Genomic DNA, 24,966 nt, shown 5'->3' on the forward strand with positions numbered 1-24,966 from the left:
GCACAGGCCAGGGGGGTCAGTTAAGCTCTTTACTACTAAAGCATTTTATTGTCTCATCATCGCATCCCCTTATTTTGCTTCCCAGGACGCATCAATATGCCTGGGAAGTATCAATGCCTTTGAACGTCCGAGGACATTCAAAGGCAGCTTGAGCAGGCTCTGAGGCACGGCTAAGGCTCGCGCTAACAGCAGATTTCAACTCTTAATGAGAACTCTTATTATTACCTTGTTATGTTTTTATTCTTTGTACTGAAAGAGGTACAGCAAATATTTGTTACCGGCTGGCTTCAAAACGTTTCTTTTCTAGTGGACCAAGATCAGCTACCCTTTTCGGCAATTCCTTATTATACACTGCCCTGATTGCTTTTACAACTCTAGGCAAAACGTCCGTATACATTTTTACGTTGAAGTTATCCCAGATCCGCTCCGCCAATTTTGTATCGTTTGCAAATTTTTTGAACTTTTCTGATTCGAAGTGAACGAAGCTTGGTGACGTAGTTGTGTTCAGCTCGAATACGGTGATGAAAACAGAGTGGGCTCCGAAAGCGAGTTCACCTGAAAAGAAAAGAATATACTGAGGGCAAGTCTTCCATTTAGAAGGTTATGCATTGCTTTTAATGAGCAGTTGGGATCGCTTAAAACATAAAAGGCTGCTAAACTTCCAAAGTCAAAGGTCAATGGTCGTTCACTGTACAGCGTGATCAAGCATTATTGCTACTTTGTGCTAGGATAGGGCAAAATTGAAAAATAACACAATACACTATGCTCTAACGAAGGGCCCACACACTCAGCCTCTCTGACCGGTTGCACATGCCATGACGGCAACAAGGACAGTTCGATGAGACGCCCCTGTGAGAGCCCCTCCATTTTGTCCCCGGTTACCCACATGGCATTAGCACGGTGCAATACACAGCAAAGCGGCCTGTCTCCTTAAACATTGCAAACGCAGTTTCTTCAAATCCTTCTGTCTCCTTCGCCTATAATTCAGCTGCGCCATTACTTCCTGACTGATTTGATAAAGTTGTATATAATCTATGGTGTATACTGAAACGACATTCTTGAAATGACTGTCTGTTTGGGTTCTGCGCCACGGCGGACCGGTCTCTAAGAGAGCTCCGAACCAACCATGGCCTAACCGGTTTCAGTTCCACAGCGAACAGGTCATTCAGGCTTAAGCGTTATGCAGGGCCATTATAAACCTCTCCCAGGTTTTTAAGGATGGGCAACGTAGGTATGAGATTGATACCGGATCCGTATGTTGTCATGAAAACCGATTTGGCATCATGCGGAATTTTAATCGTGCGGGATTGTTTTATTGCGTAGCACTACTAGCCACAATCACGGATTTCGCCGATGTCTGTCCGAAGCCGCTCATTCTCTCTCTCTCTGCGTAAACTTGAAGGGGAAAAAGAGAAGGTGGCGCCGCGCCCATCGCGCGGCTCAACGTTGAGGAGGCGAAGCGGCCTCACAGCACCAGCTCTCTCTCTCTCTATCCATCTGTCTCTTCCTGAACTTGGAGAGGAAGAAAGGAAAGTGGCGACGCTTGCATCACGCGACTTATCACTGAGGGGGCGGAGGGGCCGCATAGATGCACCCAGTGAGAGAGTAAGACAGTGAGAGAGGGGCGTGTCGCCGGCATGGCGGCCTGGCGGTCCTGACTGGGCAGCGTTGCACAAGCCTGTGTTACTCCGGAGTGAGCGGTCGTTTGTCGCTCGCTTCTCCTTTACTGCACGAATTTTCTTTTTCTGCCTAAAAAATTACAGTTTGCTCCATTCATGATGCAAATATGTATATCAACCTTGGTTTTGAGAAAAACAATGCAGTTGCAATAATTTTGCGAAATGTATGATACCCCATGCAGTTAAGGGTATTTTTTCGAAGTTATAAAATTTCTCAAAAGTAGCTCTAACTGAATGATATTTACATAACTGATCAAAAAACAGCAATTTCATGGCAAAAAAATTTTTAGAGTTCCAAACAGACCGAATCTAATGAAATTATGACTGTAGCACATATGGCACCCATCTACAACTATGGTATTATCTGCAAAGCTTTGTCAACGAGAAAACTTCGCGACGTATTCCTTCCTCCTACAAACTAGAGAAGATTGGATTTTTCCTTGACAGTCAGTGAGCTGTATAGAGATCTCTAGTGCACTTTCACTTTGACTACCACAGAATGTCCAAAGAGCACAGGATCCAACGTTTTGGTCTGTTATACACTGTTATATTCCTACTTTGACTAGAATCAGTGTCTAATAAGGAAGGGGAAACAATCTGAACTCGAAAAAGCAGGTAGAATCATTCGAGTACAATGAATTTATTTCTTGCTTTTGAAATTATGAAACGCCATAAAGTGACAAAAATGAGCCCTAACTGCATGGTGTATCATATCTGATACGCGAGTAAATAGCGTTGTCACAATGTAGTCTAAAGGATTATTGCGCTGATGATGCTGTTAACAGGCAAAATAAATCCCAATAATATCCTAATAAATTTCTGCGAGCGCATCTACTATGTCTAGTGAAACAAATGTTCCCTCTACCTACCGAAGTTCTGCAAGAAATGTATGCCACCTTGTTTCACATTTGGAATTAAAATAGCTAAATAATTAAGCGTGAAGATTCAGTTACTGTGCACAAAAGTTCCAGACAGTACATACTGTGGTATTAAATATTCAAAATTTCTTTTCTTGCTATAAAAAAAAGGCAATCTACCGTATCATATATGATAAAGGGGCTAACTTTGGTATCTCTCTCCTTGCACCAGTCACTGCTCAGCCTTCACGGACAGCAGAAGTTCACGCGCGGGGATCCCTGGATCTCGGCTCCGAGCAGCTGGCGCGTCGTGAAGCAGCTTGTCTCCGCGCCCTAAATGGCGCGGGCCTTCAAGTGCGTTCCCCTCTCTCTTTCTCTCTCCCTATGATCCCACCCAAGACCTTAAGGCTGTAGAGCAGTGCACTGTAAAATGCTACGTTGTACCTGTTCTCACTCATTTCTGAAGATGGTGCAAGGAAAGCTGAAGACGCGGCTGCGCCTCGCGTTTGCTTTGCTTCGCAATGGATGACGCCTGGCCGTCTGGCACTGCGGCGCTGAAGTACAACGGTCACGAAGGCAGCGGTGACGTCACTCTACTAATTCACGCAAGAACCTCATAAGAAAATGTAAAAGAAACCTATAGCAGGGATAAGGAGTGCTACGCACCTACTTCGCATTTGGTTAAATACGCAAATCTACAGTATTTTAAAGAGATTCCCGCACATAAACATTCTGTGACTTACACTTGTCAGCTTTGCAGCCTGGCTTCTCACCGAGGTAGATTAAAAGTAGAGCGGGGTTGTTTGCAAACGAATGCGGCTTGATTCGTGCTGTGACGGTGAAGTTCTGCACGATATTTTTGCCGTACAAGAGAGCTCCAGTGTAGTTGATCTCCATTCCAACAAGGTTCAAGTTACACCGGGCACTCAGGTGACGCAGGATGCGGTCGACTTCAACGCAACAGTCCTGCAATATGTACACCTTTATATCTCACCTTGTTACCAACATGTTTTTTTTTTATTTTACTTGCAAAAGATAACAAATACTTATGCCTCCAGTTAGTGACAAATAATGCCAAATAGTTCAGAGCAATAACTGTATAATATCCCTCCCTCATTATCTCCTTGTTTAAACGTCTCTCCGGTCCTCTCTCCATGATCTCCAAAATGGAGAAGTGCGCAACGCTGTAACCGATACATTCATGTCAGCACAATTCGGTCTCGCACATAACGCATAAGCAGAGCGATGGCCGGCGGCTATTACGGCGCGCGTATACTTTTTAGATCTACTAACAACCCTCTGAAATTTTTAACATGCCTCTGAAGGGATCGCTCGGCCGGAGTCATTTCGCAGGTCTTAGCATTTTGTCTACTTACTTACGGCGCAACAAAAACCATCGGTCTCGCCACTGGAGCGCAAGATGAATCGGGTTTGCTTGGATTAGCTTAGCCTTAGAGTATGTATACTCCGTTTCATACATCAAGTGCAACACTGCCAAAGCTAGGGTGGCTAGAACTTTTTGAGGTGTGCAAAGCGGCCGGCGAAAGCTGCCCGCAAAGCGCGCCGATGCCGCGTGGGGGCGCTGAAGACAGCGGCGCCGTCAGAGCAAGCAGCCCGGCGCATTGCTGCAGTAGCGTTGTGCACGTGGTAAGAACGCATCGCACGCGCTGCTTTTTGCGTTCTGAAATTTTTTGGTTATTTTGTTGTCGGCTCGGCTTTGAGAATGCCACCAACAGCAAAAAAAAAGAAGACACAGCGCTGGTGCTTCGTGCCTGGATGCAATTCTGGGTACAGATCTTCAACAGAAAAAGTGTCCCTCTTCCGAGCTCCAAATTCGGAAGAGTTATTCGCCAAATGGACCAACGCCATTCCCAGGGCTGATAAGCAACTGGAAGAGAATTCTGCTGTGTGCGAGAAGCATTTTGACGCAAGGTATGAACTATTTTATCCCACGGCGCGCTTTTTAGCGCTGTATATGCGCATTCTCAGGTGCTTGCCTTAGTGGCCGCTGGTGCTGTCTTGATCGTCAGGTGTTATTTGTGTTCTCGTATACAGACTTCAGTTCATGCATGGTTCTCTTCGTTCTTTCCTTGATAGGTTTATTGTGCGGAACTTCAAGCACAACATAAACGGGAAGGAGGTCTTAGTGCCCCGAGCTGTTCCTGTCCTAAAAGAAGATGCGATTCCAACCATCTTTCCGAACCTACCTAAATATTTGAGCAGGACTCTGCCAAAGGAGAGAAAGCGAAGGAACGTTGGGGAAACTGCTGTCCCGACCAAAAACAGTCGCACAGATGATATTCTGGAAACAGCATCGGCGGCAGAAGACGATGCAGATGTTTCGCAAGAGGCATTACACTTCTTGGCATCCCTAAGCAGTGGGCTTATGCGCCCAAGTGAGCTCTGGTCATTACAGAAATTTGAAGACCAGAATGTTGTGTCGTATCAGACAGCAAAGTTTATTAGACACGCAACTCCTCCTGTGGTGCAGAACAAGATAGTTGTGTTCGAAATGGGAGACAATGCAGGATCTTCCATGTGCAGCGTCTTTTTGGGCGGACTTCTTCACAAGAAGACAGAGGTTGTTACATTGCAAGAAGCTCAAGACATGTTGGTATATGCTGACGCACTTCTCATGTGCAATGGAGTTGGAGAATCGAGCAAATTCCAGCCTGTTAATCTGACAGCAGTGGCAAAAGTGACCCAAAATCACGTGTACTCCGTTGCTTGCAATGGATCCTTATCTTCATCACAAGGTATGCTATGCAATTATTTCGTAGAATGTGTGTCTAGAAGGGAAAATTGGTGCCTTTACCTCAGATGAATCCGCATGAGCTGATGTGTTTGTTAAAAACGCATTTTTTTTTTATGTCCAACAGATGCCCCTACTGAAAGGTGCTCCGCATGTAGAGCATGCAGAAACACACTTATGGCTCGCCTTTTGCGCCTTAAGAAAAAAGTAAAACGCCCACTGGCAAGGACGGCTCCGCTAGCCTCATTAGCTGCAAAGCGACTGAAACAGGCAGTGCGCACTTTGAAGCGGAAAGGCCAAAAAATCCAGACTCTGAAAGATAGCTTGACAGAGCTCCGAGAAAAAAAACTGCAAAATCGAGAAAACTGTCTTCGAAGAAAAGGTGGGCCAAAATGCTTTAATTATACTACATTTACTTATATGCACATAATAACAAACTGTCCGTGTACTCTTAGAACAAATAAAAAAATATATATATATTTTTTTTTCAGCTGAAAAAGCTTCCAAAAAAGCAGCAAGCTGCTGTTCGTGCTTGTTTTGAAGCCTGCAATCGAAAGTCTCGGCGTGGATACCGTTATGACAAGGAATGGCTTCTCGAATGTATAATTCTAAGGATGAAAAGCCCACGCCTCTATGAACACCTCAGAAGCCACAAGATTCTGGTTGTTCCCAGTCGTGTTTGCCTACAAAGGTACATTAAGGTATGTGGCTCGACGTGTTATACAAGTCCAAGTGGTGACATTATTGAATTTTCAGGGTTTCAGAGCTTCTTATGGATTTAATGCCAAACTTCTGGCATGTGTGAAGTCAAAAGCCCAGGATATAGACGAAATGAAAAGGCATGGTGGTCTAGTCGTTGATGAAATGAAGCTTTCAACCCATCTTGACATGACATCGTCAAAGCACATAGAAGGTTTTGTGGACCTGGGAAAGTACACTGAGGAATGTGACAAAAGAAAAAAAGCTGACCACGGCCTGGTGGTAATGTTTCAGCCGTTTGTGGGCAAATGGACTCAAGTTATTGGTAAATGAATTTCATTATTTCACAATTTTCATAGCAAATCACATGTTCTCATTCAATGTTTTTCCTGTCTTAGGTGTGTTCGCTTCCAATGGAAATGTGAAAGCAAGGCTTCTGGCAAAAATTATTCTGGAAGCAACGATTTTGAGTGAAAAAGCTGGTCTCCGTGTCGATTATATTTGTTCTGATGGTGCCCCTTGGAATCGATCTATGTGGAACATCCTAGGTGTACGTGGGAACTTCAATGATATAAGGTGCAGAGTCGTCCACCCCTGTGACAAGGGCAGATTTCTCCATTTTATATCCGATTTCCCACATCTTGTCAAATGTGTGCGCAACATGATGAAGAAACAAGGTTTCAACACCCACAATGGACGGGTATGCTTTTCAGAAACTTTGTTTGAAATTTTGGCACATATTCATAAAAGTTTCCTCATTGTTATCATTTCTGATGCGAAATTCACCATTTTACAGGCACACTGGGAACACATTTCAACAATGTGGAAGCTGGACAGTGGCAGTGTCACCTTGAAGGTTGCACCAAAGCTTACGAGGTCCCATATATTTCCTAATGGGTTCGAGAAGATGAGGGTAGACCTTACTTTTCAAGTCTTTAGCGCCCCAGTTAGGAATGCTTTGGCCTTCTACAAAGAGCAAATTGAGAACAGCTACCCAAACAGCGACCCGACAAAAATTTTTATTGGGCTCATGGCTGATCTGATTGAGGCCATGACATCCAGATTCCCAGCAGAAGCCTTAAGGTAGGCTCAAATTTATTGGCACATTTCTCTCAGTTGTTAACCAATAAATTTATGTGCATTCCGTAATGGTGTTTCAGACCTGGCAGCAGGAACGAGAAAACATTGGTCGAAATGCTGCACTTTCTCGACCATTGGGAGGGCCATGCTAAAGGGCTTGGATTTTTAAGCAGGAGCACGTCAGTGGGTCTGCGTGTGACCCTCAGTGCAACCAAGAGCCTACTCGACTACCTCACGGGGAAAGTCGGATATAAGTACCTCATGACCGCGCACCTCAGCCAAGATTGCCTTGAACGGTGTTTCGGGATTGTGAGACAGGCAGGTGGGGCCAATGATCACCCGACTCCGGCCCAGTTCATTGTCATCATGAGGTATTACTAATCTTGCTGTTTTTCTGCCATATTCAGTTTGTTACCTTGCATGCATCATATACACTGCATATTTAAATTGTTTACACTTGGCTTCAAAGATGAGTTACTATTCCGTGCTTACTTTCAGGTGCCTCAGTTTCTATAGTCTTGCCAGAAGTCCCAAAGGAGGCAATGTGCGTGATGGCGTGGTTGAGTCATTGTTATCTGTAGAGGAACTACTGAATGAGACCGACGGTGGAGAGCAAGAAGAAGAAAGCCGACCACTCCAATGCGATGCAGCTGAAGTGTCTGTGGACCATGCTTCCTACTCAGCTGAACGAAGTGATGCCCGCCTTATATATTATATCGCTGGCTATGTGGCAAGGAAACGTGTGTTGTCTGTCGAATGTGAGGACTGCAAGGATGCTTGCCTAATGAAGAAAGAAGACGTGCCCAGCTCCGATTTGCCCGCAGAAGCATCGATGCTGTGGGACCTTGGCGGGCTTTTGTATCCCACACACTCCCTGTACAACCTTATTATGACACTAGAGAACAAAATTACTAGCTTTTTCAGCAGAACTTGTCTCCACGCTAAGTCGGTGACTGACATGTGGAAAATGATTGGCGAAACAACAAAAATAGGCTGCCCCCAGCACTCACCTACTCTGACGAATTCTGTAGTTAAATTTTACTGCTTAACCCGGGTTCACTTCTTTTTGAAAGGGGTAAATCAAAAGGAAGATGAAAGGAAAGCCAAGAGAGTGAAGCCATGCGTGCTTTAGCGGGCTGCAGAATAAGGGAAAACTGCCACACTTCATTCTCTAGACACCTGAAGTCTTTTTGGGGTACCATCATGTACACATGCCGGCGACCGTATTTTCACATAATGATAGATTTAATAAACAAGTATTCTGTCAGAAACACGTCTTTTTCTGTTTTGCTGGGTAAGTGCACTCATCTCTTTTTTTTTTTATGCTCCACGAGCTACATTTCCTTGGAGCATTTCTTAGGAGAGGGAATTCAAAAACGTTCGACTGCTCAGATTACAAAGCATTTAAAAGAACTCAATGGGGCGAAAAATTAATCTGTAGCCCTCCAGTACAATTTTGCCATTTCCTTTTGGCCTCGGCAAGAAAAACCCCACTAATTCTTTCACGATACAAACGCACTGCGCGACACAGAGTAGTCTTGCCATGTAATCATCTAAAGAGCAAAAGAAAAGCATGCAACACCTTCCGCATATGTTGAAATTTTCCTCACCGTATTAGCGCGAATTTGCATGCTCTGTTTACATCACATGAGCTTGAAATTGAAGCTCTTAAGAGGCAGATTGTTATTAGCTTCTAGTCGACATGTGGACTTCGAAGAAAACCACCGTAGGAGGCAAAGGTGGTGATAATAAACAAAAATGCCACACATTGTTGAGGAAGCCGAGATGAAAGCAAATGAATTAAAATCTGAAGGCATTAGGAGCGAATCACCCTAGCAGCGCGGAGAAGGATGGGCGTTCTAGAAAGGTGTCTGAGGGTCTGTGTCAGTTACTTTTCATGCCAGCACACAAATTGAACCTTATGAGTGGTCCAGCCGCCGTTAAATTAAACCTCCGCAAATTTATGCCGAAAAAAAAATTGATTCTCGCAACTGCGTGTCGTCTGCTCTAGACAGAATGCCGTTCTGATTGGTGAATATTTCTTAACTCGGGCCTCATAATTGTTTTGTGTCGACAAACCACCGTCACCGAGCCATTTCTCACCTTCAGTGGCATTCTAAAGCCAAACCACGGTGCGCAAATCATGCAATTATGCGCAGTCCGCGCACTTGCCCCCATGCATGAGCAGCGACCGCGGATAGCCACCCTAACAGCGCCCTTAGCATCAGCGCCCCTGGCGGCATCGGTGAGCAGCGGTGCCATTTCCGGTAATAGAAACGCGCCGCGCTTTTCACACCTGAACAAGTTCTAGCCACCCTACCAAAGCTACAGCTCTTGCTCGCGCTCTCCGTATCCGCGATGAAAAATAGTGCCTGCTCTTGACGAGGGGAAATGATAGTTGGTTTGTCTGCAAGCTTAATGCATCTTACATTTGCCATCAACTTCATGAAAAGCACCTTTATTAGGGAGAAAGGGTCGGATTCGGTGAATGTATATATTTTTTATGTGGTTTTCGTTTGTGCCGCGGTTTTGCTGCCCCGCAACCTTGCCAGCTGTGCCACTAGATGGCGCTGGCTGTGCCTTCCACGCTGCGCATCTCTTTTTGAGAAAATGGTTCTTCGGTGCGCATTTTTTCTACAAGATCCGCACTGCGAAGATGTCTATGCACGCGAAGCAAGTTATTGTAAATGTGTATGCTCGGAACAGAGCCCGTTTCCGCAGGAACCACTCGGCCACAGAACGAGCGCGTAGTGATATGCTTCCTGTTTTTTTTTCTTGCAGACTACTTGCGTAGCTTTCGCTGCGTTGTACTTGATGTATGAAACGGAGTATAGTGGCGAACCTACTTTGCCTTTGATTAACCACGGAAATGGGCTGTAATGGTTTGCCAACAATAACGGCTATTTCTGTTCTTCACCTTCGTTACGCCAGAAACTAAACATGGATAAAATACACATCTTTCGCCGAGATGACACTAAATTTTTCTTCTCTAAAACCTTTCTGCAACATCGGAATGCACAACATAGCGCAATAATGCAACACTAGAAAGGTTACCAGATATTTCAAACATATTTTTTATACCCGGTGTCGCGGCATTATCTCAATATTTTCGACAGTTCCCTACTTTATACTTCAATGCTTGCAATGGCTGCATTGCTGGCGCCCTGACCGACTTTTTCCGAGCTTTCACTAAAATATTTTAATGCATTCTTCTGAATTAATTTCCCGAGCTGATTACAACAGCCTCCAGACCCTACTGCATTGACCCCTTATTGATATTGCAGTCCTATTTCATTGGCAAGCTCATACCGTATGATACTGCTCCACATATTCCTCGCGGAATCTGCATTTCGATCCAGACGAACCCAGGCGTAGTGCGTGTACACATCTAAAGTTATTTGAAGCGATGGTCTGCATCTTGCGATTGTGTAGATCCACACCTTTGCAAAGTGACTAATGCAATGAAAGCTAAACCCGCCGGGCTATTTTTAAATGCTGAAGTGTGTAGGTGTAATTTAACAGTAAGACAGAGTGTTCCGCCACATCCAGGTTTGGAGCCCAGAGAAGAAACCTTCAAGCTGAGATGCGTGCGCTCTTATCGCCTGGACTGTCATGCTCACCATGTACCCCTGCTACACGTATGTGTAATTTTGTGGGCTAGCGATGAGCGCATCTAACTTCCGGAAGATGAATAACTAGCAGTTTTATCGTCTCGTCAAGAAATTGGTAGTTTTTTGCAGTGTGTAGCCGTACAAGGACGAAGACGGAGAAACACGTCAGACGCATAGGTAGAACTATGGAAAACCAACTAGCCCGACAGCTTGTCCTCTTCAAGAAATTGGTGTACTTGCTTTCCGAATCGGTAAGAACTTATTGCGAGGTGGTGTGTGCTCCACTAAAGAATCGGCAATTCTTCCGCAACCATTGATTTGTGGCCAGTCAATGCTAGTAAATCTAGTCTAATTTTGGCGCTCAACTGCGACGACCACTTTTCTCTGCTCGGTGGCGTGCGTATCAACGCAGAATACATACATGCCCTTGCCGCAATGCTTTTCAATAGCATCGGCTCGGGTTGTCTCATATTTAGCTCTAGAAGCCTAGCAATAGGAAATCGATCAGGTCTCGTCACCCCGCCAGGGTAGTAGATAGTCGGACAAAGACAGTTCCGTTTCCCAGGTACCCCAACAATGGCTTAAAATTGTTTTTCTGGCAGCTATTATGTTGTGCTTGCAATAATACAGATCAGTTAGTTTACTAAGCATAAATGCATGCTCGACATATTAACAAAAGGAAACAGTATGTGGACGAGTCCGATGAACAAATATCGGTTTCACACCCAAACAGTTTTTCTTTTCCAAATTTGATTCCTGCTTTGTCAAGGCAAATCAGTATAACTTGTTACAAAGAAAAGCACAGAAAGTAAACAACCTTCCGTAAAAACATATTCTGTGTTATTACACTTCGACAGCAACTGTAAAATAAAAATGAGTATAATGAACACGGCCTGAAAAGTGCGCACAGAGACGGCACGAACTGTGACCTCCATTCATCTTTGAAAATAAGCGCTGAACAGACAAATATAAGCTTTTTATGAAGTAAGATGTGTGCTTCTGATTCTCCGCCAAAACAAGAACCGAATTTGAGTTTTCAAAAGGTAATAATTGCACCAAAAATATTGGCGTTTATCAGCACGCGTATATCTTCTAAATTTAGTCTTCTCGGCGCCAATGGGAGGTGCCCAAGTCAGTCCAACTTTTCCGCAGGGCGTATATCATCTATAAAATGCTGAAGAAAATCGTATAGGAAATGAACGCGTCGACGTTACCTTTCCCACTGTGGGCTTCAGCCTAGCGTGCATGTCCAACACCCTGCCTTCCGTGAGGTTGAAACGGTACAGGGTACTGTTTTTCGCAGCCTCCTCGTCGCGGACAGTAAAATAAGCTCCTTGCAGTGACAAGTTTGCCGGACCGAGGTCAGCAAGCAGTGTGGAAAGAACTCTTTGCTGGTCTTTGACGTTGTTACCTCCGGAGCAGCATTCACCTAGACAAAAAAACTTCAAGTACGATCTAGCTTCATCATAGGAGTACACGCGATTGCAACTTTAACATCACATTTTAATTACGACAATAATTTTTATATTTTCTTAAGTTGTTTTTCAAGGAAAGGGGAGGAGAATGACAGCGCAGTATCTCTCTCGCTTAGCGCTGGATACCTCAACTCGCAGAGGCACATAAGTCGCAGGTTAGAATCCCTATCGCGCAGTAGCCTCCAACTAAACTTGCAGATGGCGACTAAACGGCAAGCCAAATGGTGTGACATCACCTAGCGCTGCACAAGCAATGATGACGTTGCAATTTTAATACCAAATGAGGCCCACGTTTTCTCCAATATAGTTCAAAAGCATTGCTTTTTGGGCTTGTTGGCGCATGAACATACCGATATTGTAGCGCAAAACAGGCAAGACACGCGATAAGACCGAACAACACAACTCTAACTCCTCATCACAGCAGATCACCTTGTCTTTTGGCAACGAGTAATATAAATCCTTATTGTCAACAGAAAAAGCATTAATGTTGCCACCAGGTACGTCTCGAACAAACACTATGATTTCGTCAGAATTCTCAACACCGAAAGGGTCATCATTCCGTAAAAGGTTTAACCTTTCTTGCAAATACATGGTAACCGTTTTCGGCCATGTGCCATTTTCAGATATGATAACCCTGAACGGTTTTTCTGGGTTATGGGTTTTAACGCTTAAAAAAGCCTCTAAAAATCTTTATTTAACTCTCCTATTGCCTTGGCAGGCTTCCTGAGGTTGAACTGGAGTCCCACCTTTTAGCTTTCGCTTTTGCTTTTAATATAGCCACATCGTCACGCAAGTCAAAATCGGATGACACAGCCTCGCTGGCCTTAGAAGAGTACAGTTCCAAAGGGGAAACGGCAAAACCACCTTCTTTGTCCTATTGAAGCACGGGAAGTCCATGTTCTCGTATGTAGTTCTCGACGCGCCTGAGAGGTAGCTTAGCACTCTACGCCGGGTTGTTCAGGAGAAGGTAAAGGCAACCCACTCCAGTATTTCTACCAAGAAAACCCTATGGCCAATCTTCGGCTTACCCCTGCATAAACTAAGCTTCTCGCTTGTAAGACTTTTATTAGACCAGTACTAGAATATGCCAACACCGTTTGGTTTCCCCAGTCTCTTACTAGCATTTCAAGGCTTGAAAGAATGCAGCATAAAGCACTAAGGTTCATTCATAACAAATACCAAGCGATCAGATTCACCACATGAACTAGCTGTAATGTCCAGGCTCGAAGCGCCCACAACAAGAGCAAAGTTCATGCGCTTAAAATTTCTATATGAGCTGCTACATAACGCATATCGACTTATCACAGTATGTTTCATTATCACATAAGCGAGACCTAAGAGACCATCACGCGTTCACGCTAACCGAATTTCTATGTCACGGTGATTCACTTAAACATTCTTGCTTCCCGCCGGCAGCAAGCGAGGGGGATTGCCTCCATTCAACTGTTATAAACGTTGATTCATTTTCAAGTTTTAGTTACAAACTACAGGCCTAGGTTCGGACTGAAATTATTCGGTTTTAAATTTCGCTTTCTTTTTTTCGTTCGCTTGTTTAACGCAGTGGATAGCCTGTTATCGCATTGTTTCCTTTTTGAACTTGTATGTTTTTGTTATTTGTGAGCTGTTTTCGTGAATTTAACAACACATTTTTTTTTTGTTTTTTTGTGCTGTAAGGATTGCCTAATACTGTATGTCGAGCTGCTTTGATACTTTCCATTATCATTTTTTTCGATATTATGAATGTGTCCACATTCATAATATCGAGGTGTCCACATGCTATGGTCTCAACTAAAGACTGGCAGTATTGCAAATAAATAATAAACTCAACAGTTTAATTTTCTCGAGATGTAAATCTACGTTCATTGCTGCAAAGAAAACATTACACGAGTTCAACGATGCTGAACCGTATGTGGAGCGAAATATTTGGTTACGGGCGGCCATGCAATGCATCGAACACAACCAGCGTTCTGCTGAACGCATCAAAGTTCACCATCGTTTTACGTGGTGGTGGTAAAAGCGTTTATTGCATCTAAATATGTGGACACTTAAGCTCTGCCTTTAAGGATGTGACGCGATAGCATAGGCTACCAGCCAACATTTAAAGCCGCGCTTTAACCAACCTGTATAAAATTGTCTTAGTGGCCTATAGGGGTAACGTGGATACCATTGTCCTGGCAGGCTGATTCTGACATACCGTCCCATGTGAAAGGAGAGACCCAAGTTGGCAGGTCCTGCCACGTTGCCACGGTGCCATTTTTAAGTATTTTAAAGTAGATAATTCGTATGTAATCCTTTTCTGTAAGACACACGCAAAGAGAAAGCACTCTCTAACAATAACTCTGAATATTGCTCGAAATACCTGCTTTCAATTATGGTATTTTGACAGGCGATTTACTGAATGGAGTAAACTAGACAATGACACCGTTTTACTACCTTCTTTTAATATCTTTTTAGCGCCTCTATTAGTCGTGTCCGGAAGGAATGAGTCATAGCCATGACTATCAGGTACGCAGGCGTTTGGCTGCTAGCAGCCCTTGCTCAGACATCACGGCTGTTGCTCTTTCCATTCATTTAATCATTTATTCATCCTTCATCTCATACCCTACTGATGCCCTGAGGCAATAAATATCGAGTAAAAAAAAATAAACGTGGATACTATCAAAAGGCGACTGCTTCTGAACGCACGAAAGCCAAACAAGAGGGGATGCATTATGTTCATAAGGTGTGGAATAACCTCAAAAAAGTGGCCAACATACACAATGTGCCGCTTGTTTTCTGCGCGCCAATTAAGTTGGCTAAGCTGTGCCCCCGCAACTGCGGTGAGCGAGCGCGGTTTGAAAAAGCAGCATGAAGAAGCCTCCGTTATATGCTCTATAGGAGTGGTGTACAGGATCCCCTTGTCCTGCGGAAAATGCTATGTCGGACAGACAGGGAGTTGCCTCAATGGCCGTTTCAGGGGCACTCTCAAAATTTATTGAAACAAGATAAGGTCGCGGACTTAGTGAAGCATTTTGTGGCAAGCAAGTGCGTACCCGGCTTTAAAGAAGCAAACATTCTGGGCAGCAGTTTTAGCACAAAAGGAAGTGTTTTGCTCGAAGCTTTCCACATCGAGAAGAGAGCAGACCATTGCATCAGCGATCCCTCTGTATATTTGTACTCGGCTGAGCGCGGTTATCTGAAAACAATTCTATAACACATTTTATAAGTCCTTCTTTGCCTGGTCGTATGGGCGGTTCTTTCATATCCGTTTTCCTTCTCTTTTATCACCTTTCTCTGACAATAGCTACCTTTAACAACAGAAACGATACAGCTATTCATATCTGTTATATTACTCAAAGATAGCTGGCGCCGCCCTTGTGTGACATGCGATGTGACTGCTTATATAAATGTGACTTGCAGACAAAATAAAATAAGCTGATAATAGCGTTCTTTTGTGTCGTGTCCTCTTCTGTGGTTGTCGTTTCCGCTGTTTTCTTACGAAATATGACTAACCAAATAGATCAGCACTATGTTTTATTGAAATATATAGGATTTATTTGGTTTGGTTTGGTTTGTGGGGTTTAACGTCCCAAAGCAACTAAGGCTATGAGAGACGCCGTAGTGGAGGACTCCGGAAATTTCGACCACCTGGGGTTCTTTAACGTGCACTGACATCGCACAGCACATGGGCGCCTTGCTTTTCGCCTCCATCGAAAAGCTGCCGCCGAGGCCGGGATTCGATCCCGCGTCCGTGGGAACAGTAGTCGAGCGCCGTAACCACTGCGCCACCCCGGCGGGGTATATAGGATTTATTGTATTTCAGTTACTGCTTATTATTGATCTTTGTATACTTGTGACATTATCTTCCCGTTTCTGGTACAATATATGCTATTTACTTTTCCACCCTCCTAAAGGATAAAAAAAGAAGTCGACCATTTTTAATCGCGTGTTCCTAGTTTCTTTGAGATGCTGCTTCAATTCCTGCCAAATTCGTCAACTGGAGTCCTGCTACATTACTCCTATCGCAGACGAGGTTCTGTAGAAGAAACCAGATGAAGTGTACTTGACGCAAGCTTATTCTACTCGCTAAAGAATATTGACAGCGTGTGAAATACTTTTGTCTTCTTTAATAATGCAGTTTTTAATTCTTTGTATGTCTCAGCCATCTCAGTGCATGTTTTCGGATAAACTTTAAGATGAGGTCTGCTAGAAGCACGAACAGCTGAAGGACACCCATTCCTTCCGAGTCTTTCCAACCAAGAGCAGACGTAAAAATATCACAAAGTTCGGAAACACAGAATAAGAATTTATCGGAACCCAATTTTTACAAGACGGCTATTTCCGGGGACACGAGCTTCCTTCTCTGCGAGCTTCAAGACGAAAGATGGCTTTTTGCTCTTCGAGCTATAAACATTTCATCGAGAATTTGTATCCTGATTTGCAAGGTCAGCGAGCCGTCACGAAAAGGTATTTTTAATCGCGTGTTCCTAGTGAGAGAGAGATAGTTAACTCACAAGCTACACAGAAACCAGACATAAGGACTTCTCTCAGTCACCTATACTTGCTATCCAAATATGAGAAATGAACAGAACATGTCAAAAATTAACAACATTCCGTATTCTAACATTTACACTGGTCGCTGTAGCATGCAATAACAGATTTTAATGTTCCGAGTTTGATTTTCCCGGGCAGTACGCCATATTTCTAAAATGCTTCTATTCCTAACGCCATGCCTAGCATATAAATAGAAGCGAAAGAGGTTCCAAAGAGCTGTAAAATTTATGCTCTCCCCCGAAGCTTCTCAGTATTCAGCAGAGCGGCGTATGTCTTACCTGTCAGGATGAGCGCCATGAGCGCTGCAGCAACAAACCAAGCCTTCATTTCTGCAAAAAAAAAAAAATAACAGAACATTCAAGTACGTGCCGACCTTTTTGCCTTGTGTATAAATTCATCTCTCTGTGAAAATGAAATATCTAGCATCTTGCTTTGTGGCGCGCATCTGATGATTTATGGTTGTGACAGCGAGCCTTAAAAGGGATGAAGAAACGCAAATTTCGTGCCGTTCCGGTCTGAGATAAAAAGATTGCTCTCCCCTACCTCATGGCCTGTAGCAGCAGTTCACATACAAAAAGCAAAATAAAGCCCAACAGTATCATGGCAGTAGCGATTACTTCTGACATTTATATAGCGAGTAAGTCATCTTTAGGTTGCCAAATTACCCCAAGGTTGTGCTATAACTTCAATTTACTTGCCGGCCTCCTCTCTGCAATGTGCTGTCAGTTGAAGCACTCTTACTGGTATTGAAAACTTACCTGGTCCGTAATTTGTGTTATGGAAGCAACCAGACGGCAAAGATGCTCGCAGAAAGAAACGACCTATTCCCATGTGAAGGCCCTACTTAGAGCTTATCCTTTAACATTACGTCCCAACCGTTGCAATCCATATTGCTTCTATTGTTCTCAATATTATCACTGATTGTCACGTGCAGTTCGTATGCTGTCACCAGAGAATCACCTGGATCTACACTTTCGACATTGGCCCTAATGTACCGACCCATGTACTGCGCGATTACCCACATCCATTGTTTTCTCCAGAACAATTATGTACGATATCTAAGTGTATGGCTGTTCCACAGGTCACAGGACACAGTAAATCATAGATAGCGAATAAAATAAAGCGAGATCACTTCCATTCTCGGTGATCAAAATATTCCACAGGATACGCACGGCTTGTGCAAAGTTGAGCCTCGAATTTTTTTTTTTAGTTAGTACTAAGGTCGTGATCGAGTTGCATAATTAATTTCCTGTTACGGTGTGAACACTGAAAATTATGTCACACTTGCCCATTGTCGACTGTGGTAAGTGAAAGCAGAGTTCAATTTTTCGATAATTTTGTTGGCTTCAGCGTAGGTATGTTTGACTTCCGTTTATCCTATACCTTAAAATGCTTTTGTTAAAAACGGGCACTTGGTATAAGTCGCTGCAGTATGCACTGTTTATAGGGTCGTTTTTATTTTCAAAATTTTTATCCTTGCGAGCGAATCCTTGCAAAACAATTTGGAGTGCTCAGAGAAATACAGTACAGTAAACACGACAAACCGCCCTACCAAAGCCGCAAATCCCTGTGCTCAAAAAAGCCCTTGACAGAAGCCTTCTACACTGCACCAAAACTCCAAAGGGAGTCTCTTTCTATGACAAACTGTCAATTTTAAATTGTCAAAAAAAAACATATGACATCGATTGCCTAATGTTCTACTGAATTACCTACACCAAGCGAAGCTACTGAGCTAAAAAGGAAGAGTAATAATAATCAAGTGTTCATCTGGAAAAGGAACCTGTGTATTCACAGCAACACAGAAAGGAGCTCTAGCGTTACCAATTCATAGAAAGGAACCTTGCCGACCATTCACAAGGATGGCACGAATTGTGGTCCCCGGCTGAGAGATTATTTATCTAAGGAAGGGAGTGTTGAACGAAAGCCCCGTTTCGAGAATTTGGTTCTACACGTAGTGGGCCCCAGGCACGGGTCAGTTTCTATTAATTTGAGTGCCGCACAAAAATAGGGCGATCTGCAGACTGAACAGAAGCACCTTTACTAAGAGAACCGAAGACTATGACACAACCACGCATTGGCATATCTTTGAGTTCAAACTTGACAATCCTCTGGACTGGACAGGTTTCCGCAGCCTATAGCCTATGTTTGAACTAATCTTCCCTGCAATCAAAATGAACCGAACATTCACCGAGAAATCAACAAGAAATCATATGTTTTTACACTGCGTGCTCGGCGCCCCAATAATTTGTCGTCTTGACATGGGAAGAATACAAAATCTCACCGTTTCTTTCCCGAGCTACAAATGAAAAACACATCCTTAATGTAATTTCAATACTTCCTCAAAATGGCACAAAACTGGGCGCCTAGCTACGACCTTCAACACGTTTTGTTATGTAAAGGACTACTGATAGAAATATTTTCTGTCGCATTGAAACTTCTAAATAACAATTCTTTTTTAGAAAACTGGCCTATCTTCACGGTAGAAAAATACTGCACATTAGATGGGTATAATGAAGCCTTAGAAAACATTTTTAAAACTTTGCGTCTTTCGCGGATTCTTTTCGTTTTGTCTTTTGCTACAACCCAAGAACAGGAGATATTAGTAATTAAAAACATTTTTTTTAAGTATTTGTATGCAGCTCTTACATTCAGCCTGTGCAAGATTTTCCGCGTTCCTTAAGAATCTGAGAGTTACGCCGACGTATTCATTTTGTCTAAGGCTCAGGTTTATTGTAATGGCAAGTTCAGAGTTCTCTTGAAATGTTTATCTCCTTTATGTCAGCGCTACACGCCCAAGTTATAGCTCTGCTTTTCTATAATTAGTAAATACTCTGACTTAATATCCAAGCCAAAATTTTTCAAAATAAGTGAAGCGCCATCCTTCAGGACCTTTGATAAAAAAGTTTTACCAGATTTTCTCTTGGTAATTTGCAATTTGCGACGTCCTCTTGTTGGCCTAAGATAAACTACTTCTCGAATTCCAAATTGCTTCGTCTATCTGGAACTTTTTAACATACATAAACTCCATATACGACGTTTAGCGGACATCCCTATCCGAGATTCTAATTATGCCCTGTTTAGACGCTATCAAAGCACTCTTTGAGAAACAAGCCTTTTCTCAGAATACGTTGCACTTAGCAGCGATTTCGTTTTGTTTTCAGTGCGACATACAATGCTGTAGGTCACTAGTCTGATGATTGTTATTATAAAACTATACTGGACCTATTCAATCAGGATATATAGATTCATTGCTTTTATCCAACTTTTGAATATCCTCGTGAAAATCCTCTGCAAAAGAAGAGCGGGTTCGTATTTATTGAACTCCCATTCGGGAAAACATTCGATATAACACACTCCGCATAGTGCCCCTTCAAAGTGAGCCTCCCCGATGCCTCGCCCGCGATCACTTTTGTCATAGGAAGCCAGGTCGGATGAGCAATTTTGGCGCCTGCGGTAACGCTAAACCTGTAAAACTGACGAGGCGAGCATAGAGTCTGATTGCAAGTACTTTTTGTCAACGCAACAATGCTCATAATAATTTTGAAGATGCCGAAAACTGCACTCAAAGATATACGCAAGCGGAGAAAACTTGACAGTGCGCCCCCCTCTTCTCCCGGTACTCCGCATGTGCATGTTTTCTGAGGTTCCTGGTGCCTTTGAAATGACCGCGATCAGCTGCCAACTATCCCAACAAAAAGTTCAGTTAAGCAACACTGCTCTGGGCCATAGTTCATGCATTGGGTGTGCGGTGAAGCCAACCTAGGCTAGCAAAGTCTGGCGGAGACTCTTGCGTGGACTGCCTCGGTACTGCACGAGGAGATGAAGTCAACTGCGCCCTGTTTTCACTGCATTGAACCAAATAATAAAATTAGACTTGTTAGTTAATAAATACTAATAAAATATAATACTATGCAAACGACATAAAGTTTGTTTAAGGTTTCAAAGTCAGAAGAAAACCTGGGAGCCAGGTTCTCTAAGACGTTGAAAATATCGATGTGACTTAAACCAGTACCGCTTCTGCACCGCTTCTCCCAAGTCTGATTTAATTTTGATGCGTACTCGTATATTGTGTAGTCCTACTTCAAGAAGTGCAAAGGTGGTCCTGCGTTCGGAAATCAGTTCATGCTTTGTAGGTATCTCGTAGGGTTAGGCAAAGAATTCATGTCATTGGGAAGCCATAAGATGCATGAAGTATTGCCATAATATGCATGAACTTTCAGTCCCCTTCTGGTGTAACCTGTGGGCATAAGGTTGGTGAAAGTATTGCATAAATAGCATTTATGTTCTTCAGGGTCATCGTGTAATATTACGATTATGGTGTTCTTTTTTACCTGCAAATGTTAAAAATATCAGGCTGCGTTACTTGCAAAAGATAGGTAGTTAAAGCAAAATTGTGCTTAACGCATGTCTCGTAGACAGCATCGGTGCATTTCTCAGCGCGAGTTGACGTGAAAGTAAAATGCCGAAATCCTAATCCAGGTGCCTCATAAGTTTTACTGCTTATCTTGAGCTCCGTCTTTCACAGTATGTTACCGTGACAACGTCGGTCATCTGGGTATCTGGGGTAAGTCCATAGACACAATTAACCATCTTATACTTGAACGTTGATAATATCGATATTGAAATAGATGCAGGCGCAGTCACCCTTCTTGAGTTCCTGGGGTTTAGAGATAACAGTGGTCGGGTGAAGGAACCTGCAGTGGAAGCTAGCAAAAAACGAGTGAAGATTGGTGGCTTAAAAGCAGAAAAGTACCATAATGTTAGTATTGTAGAAACAAAAAATTCAATAAATGGCATGATGGTATAGTTAATCGATCTAAAACAATAATTAAGATATAGAAAAAAACGAGCACCACCCTCTTTCAAAGGGGATGTTCCTATATTCCATCCATCCATCTATCCACGCTCGGTACTGAAACGAAACGTATGCACCCAATAGTGACATACACGAAGCAGACTACGAGAGCCTGCCCGTCTGAGCATCGACATCCAGGCTCGCCAAAGCGAAAGTAGCGGCTATCTAAAAAGAAAAATGCATGCAAGCTCAAATCCGTCAACGCTGACTTAGGGTGAGGTCTGTGGAAGAGTGCCAACCTTTCTGCCTGCCAAATATTTCTAAATCAGAATGAAAGGAGCGATAGCACACACTTTGAAATCTTGATTGCAAGCACATCCAGTTCTAGGTTCCGCTTTCACATACCTATCCACAGAAGATATCCGACAAGCGTTAATAATTCACATAAAATGAATTCTGCTACTGTATTAGCCAGTACTCCGCATCCTCTTTAAGCTCGACCATTAAGGGCATGAGAGAAAACGTTACTGGCTCCGGTCGGAGACTTGCAGATCACTGTTCCCTTCCATGCACTTTGCAACTCGCCTAACTGATATTTCCCTAATGTTTAGTTTGGTTTGTGTGGTTTAGCGTCCCAAAGCGACGCAGGCTATAAAAGATGTCGTAGCGACCTTCGGAGATTTTGACCACCCGCAGTTCATTTACGTTCACTGACACCACATAGTCCACGGCTGCTTAATATTTCGCCTCCGTTGAAAACAGGCCTTCCCTGCCGGGGTTTGATCCCGCATCTTTGAGTACAGCTCACGAACCTTCCTAACTAATGTACCGTCAAGGCGGGAATTATTCCTTAATGCGTCCCAGTATATTTTACACATAATCATTGCTAAGTAGTCGTAAGCTGTATAGCTTCTCCTTTTTCCTTTTTTAAGAAATAAAACTTCAGTTGGTAGATTGCGCTTAACCTGAGCGTTTGTCCAGTTCTTTTGTTCATGTACACCTAATCAGCGCAGCATTTGTGAGAAGATGTTCCAACTAGCTCAATCTCAAGCACTTCTTAGCTATATAACATTGTGCCTCAGCGTGCTCTTTTCTGCCAACTCGGCCGAGCAGTGGCTTCTCATGATGTCATAACTTCACAGCCGAATATTTACTGGTCACGTTGCTTGCCAACCGCCGCCTTCCTAAGGCCGTCACGTGGTATCCGCTTGCAACGTCCACAAAGCCCAAAGCGAGGTGTTTGAAGATATTGTTTTAGAAGAGGTTCACATGCAGCAGGAGACATGTATGTGGGGACGTGGCGTTAATAACTGCTATAAAACTGAGAAATAAAGGTGATTTACTGCGCCATCGTTCAGCACAGAGCACCTGGTAGCGGACGGATTGTTAAGTCGAAAACCTTTAATGGCTCATAGTGTCGGCATTCGTTCGTTGAGTCACAATATAGCTTTCAATCAAATGACGTCATGATGACGTCATCACAAAAATAAAGGTTTGCCACCACAAGGAACCAAGCCTCCATCCCTTGGATCCCCACTCGGTGCTTCCACCAGGTGTGCCATGCCCGTGATTTTTTTTTATTGCATGCAAGTACTTCGAGCCCGATTTAACCAGGTCACATCCCGAAACCTGTTATACACAGTCGTACCAACATCGAGCTCTCACTGTGCCCACACATCGAAATTCCGGGAGACACATACATGCATCAAGTAAAGGTAACCGAAAACAAGGTTGGTCGTGCGTGGCATATACCCTGCACTATAGCACGCTGTTCTCTGAAAAGAGACTCCGATGAACGTGGTGGCTCTTCATTGCGATCTTTCACGCTGGCTCTTACATAGGCTAAAAAGTGCCATGAGCAAAAAAGATAACCTGGAACCTCAGAAGCATCTACTGTAGACAAAATTGTTTAATTATAGGGCGGAATATCAGTGTCCTTTTTGAGAGTCCGTTGAACATTGTCCTAAAATATACACTGCATCACGGCAATACACAAGGCAATGATCTGTACTTTCTGGTTGCTGACACTGGCGACAGTCCACTGACCATGGCACACAAGGCCCTTCTGCACGAAGCCGCGCTTTACAGGTAAGCTTGATGTGCCAAGCATAAAAAATGAAGTATTTGCAGCTGATGGTATATACATCCGTTCCACTCGCTTTAATACAATATTATTCAGATAGGAGAGCTAAGGCTGCATATATATCATTGCATGAAATAATGTCTCAATCAGAAAATTTCTCATCTGTCTGCCGGATAAACTGTATAGGTATAGTGAAAACCGTATGCTGGGAAAATGGAATGTGTCGGAAACTTTATTAGGAAAACCCCACAAAGGACCCCCACTGCTACGACCTGTGGGCGCAAACGAATTACTTATATGGGCACTTAAACGTCTAATAAACATAGCTAGGAGGAAGGGATGGCTTGCTGTTTTAAAAAGATAAACCGTGAAACAAGCTAATGAACAATCAAGTACTGAAGGCCAGCTTCAGAGGCCTCCAGAGGGAGAAACAAATGGTCTCGACGCGTAGGCTCCCATTGAGAGCGCCACACGAAAGTAGCGAGAATTCTTTAGAAAGACGGTACTTTGCACATTGCAACACCCGAAATACACAGATAAGCTCCGAAATCAAGAAGGCATTGCAAACTTGTGGTCGTGCAAATGGAGAGAGCTCCCTACCCATCCATGCCTGGATTTGCCGCCAAACTGATGAGATCTGAGAATCCCAGTGAGACCCACTTTTGCGATGTTGATGGAAAGGAACCCTCCAATTAGTGTAAGTCTTCGGCGTCCCACCTGATACCGGCAAAAACGTTAGGCTTGTACACTAGTGACCTATCAGGAACCCCTTTGATTTTTCAAGGTTTAGAGGCGCCCCGAAGTATCACAAAAGCACTCAGTTCCGCGCAAAACCTCACTCAGACTCTTTTTATCAAAACAGAAAATTGCAATGTAATCAGAATAAGCAAAAATCTTAATTTCATAGTGCGATGGTGACAAGCAACGAATTGCTTTGTTATCGATTATACTAAAGCATATCAGCTCGAAATTGAACGCGAATAACAAAGGCAATAGCAGACAGCCCTGTCGAACAGATGATTTCAGCGGAATAGGAATCAACAAATTTTAAAATATAACACATCGACTTGCCTTTCCAACAGCGGTTCATAATAATGCTGAGAAATAGGTGATATGGCAGGCTGTGTTAACACATAGCGTCTGCAGTGTTAAAGCACTTCCCAATTTGGGGATTGTAAGAACATCGTTTTCGGTATCTGAAGTTAGGTTAATTGCTCAAAACATCTGAACCATCAGGCGTGAATAGCAACCATTTAAGCAGTACCTCTCCTTGAAGGTTGAGAAGATCTAGCAGAGTTCGGTCTGTTTTCCAAAGAGCAGGAAAGGCAAAATTCAGCAAGTTCACTCTGGAGAACATTCGGATCGAAAACAGGAGTGCGTGTGCAAAGTGAATGTCACCTTT

At 43.4% G+C, this 24,966-nt stretch overlaps 2 protein-coding genes across 6 annotated transcripts; one reads left to right on the forward strand and one right to left on the reverse strand.

Annotated features, from left to right (window-relative positions):
• Nucleotides 1-203: 203 nt before the first annotated feature.
• Nucleotides 204-24,966, reverse strand: LOC146174335 (uncharacterized). 5 transcript variants are annotated; one of them, XM_084585655.1, is made up of 5 exons: nucleotides 24,829-24,966; nucleotides 16,965-17,015; nucleotides 11,893-12,107; nucleotides 3,280-3,502; nucleotides 204-555 (listed from the first exon to the last, which is right to left on the reverse strand). In XM_084585655.1, the coding sequence occupies exons 2-5, from the start codon at nucleotides 17,011-17,013 to the stop codon at nucleotides 275-277; spliced, it is 768 nt and encodes a 255-aa protein (XP_084441781.1). In that variant the 5' UTR covers nucleotides 17,014-17,015; nucleotides 24,829-24,966; the 3' UTR covers nucleotides 204-274. The 5 variants fall into 5 exon arrangements, with proteins under 5 accessions (XP_084441781.1, XP_084441780.1, XP_084441779.1 ...); XM_084585654.1 differs by lacking the exon at nucleotides 24,829-24,966 and adding an exon at nucleotides 24,636-24,814; XM_084585653.1 differs by lacking the exon at nucleotides 24,829-24,966 and adding an exon at nucleotides 17,445-17,556.
• On the forward strand, nucleotides 4,138-7,448 carry LOC146174336 (uncharacterized). Its single transcript, XM_084584261.1, has 8 exons — nucleotides 4,138-4,468; nucleotides 4,634-5,292; nucleotides 5,416-5,670; nucleotides 5,781-5,989; nucleotides 6,045-6,312; nucleotides 6,386-6,687; nucleotides 6,784-7,070; nucleotides 7,148-7,448. The coding sequence occupies exons 1-8, from the start codon at nucleotides 4,260-4,262 to the stop codon at nucleotides 7,446-7,448; spliced, it is 2,490 nt and encodes an 829-aa protein (XP_084440387.1). The 5' UTR covers nucleotides 4,138-4,259.

Source organism: Amblyomma maculatum, chromosome 11 (genome assembly GCF_055883805.1).
Source record: "Amblyomma maculatum isolate TAMU_Amacu chromosome 11, ASM5588380v1, whole genome shotgun sequence".
Lineage (NCBI taxonomy): Eukaryota > Metazoa > Arthropoda > Arachnida > Ixodida > Ixodidae > Amblyomma > Amblyomma maculatum.

What these genes read in the sequence shown, in the direction of transcription:
- LOC146174336 (XM_084584261.1), top strand. Translation starts at nt 4,260, where the DNA reads ATGCCACCAACAGCAAAAAAAAAGAAGACACAGCGCTGGTGCTTCGTG. An exon ending in AAACTGTCTTCGAAGAAAAG is followed by an intron (nt 5,671 to 5,780) that starts GTGGGCCAAAAT and finishes TTTTTTTTCAGC; the next exon opens with TGAAAAAGCTTCCAAAAAAG. An exon ending in GCCTACAAAGGTACATTAAG is followed by an intron (nt 5,990 to 6,044) that starts GTATGTGGCTCG and finishes TTGAATTTTCAG; the next exon opens with GGTTTCAGAGCTTCTTATGG.
- LOC146174335 (XM_084585653.1), bottom strand. Translation starts at nt 17,517, where the DNA reads ATGGGAATAGGTCGTTTCTTTCTGCGAGCATCTTTGCCGTCTGGTTGC. An exon ending in TAACACAAATTACGGACCAG is followed by an intron (nt 17,016 to 17,444) that starts GTAAGTTTTCAA and finishes TTTTTTTTGCAG; the next exon opens with AAATGAAGGCTTGGTTTGTT. An exon ending in CATGGCGCTCATCCTGACAG is followed by an intron (nt 12,108 to 16,964) that starts GTAAGACATACG and finishes TTTTTTGTCTAG; the next exon opens with GTGAATGCTGCTCCGGAGGT.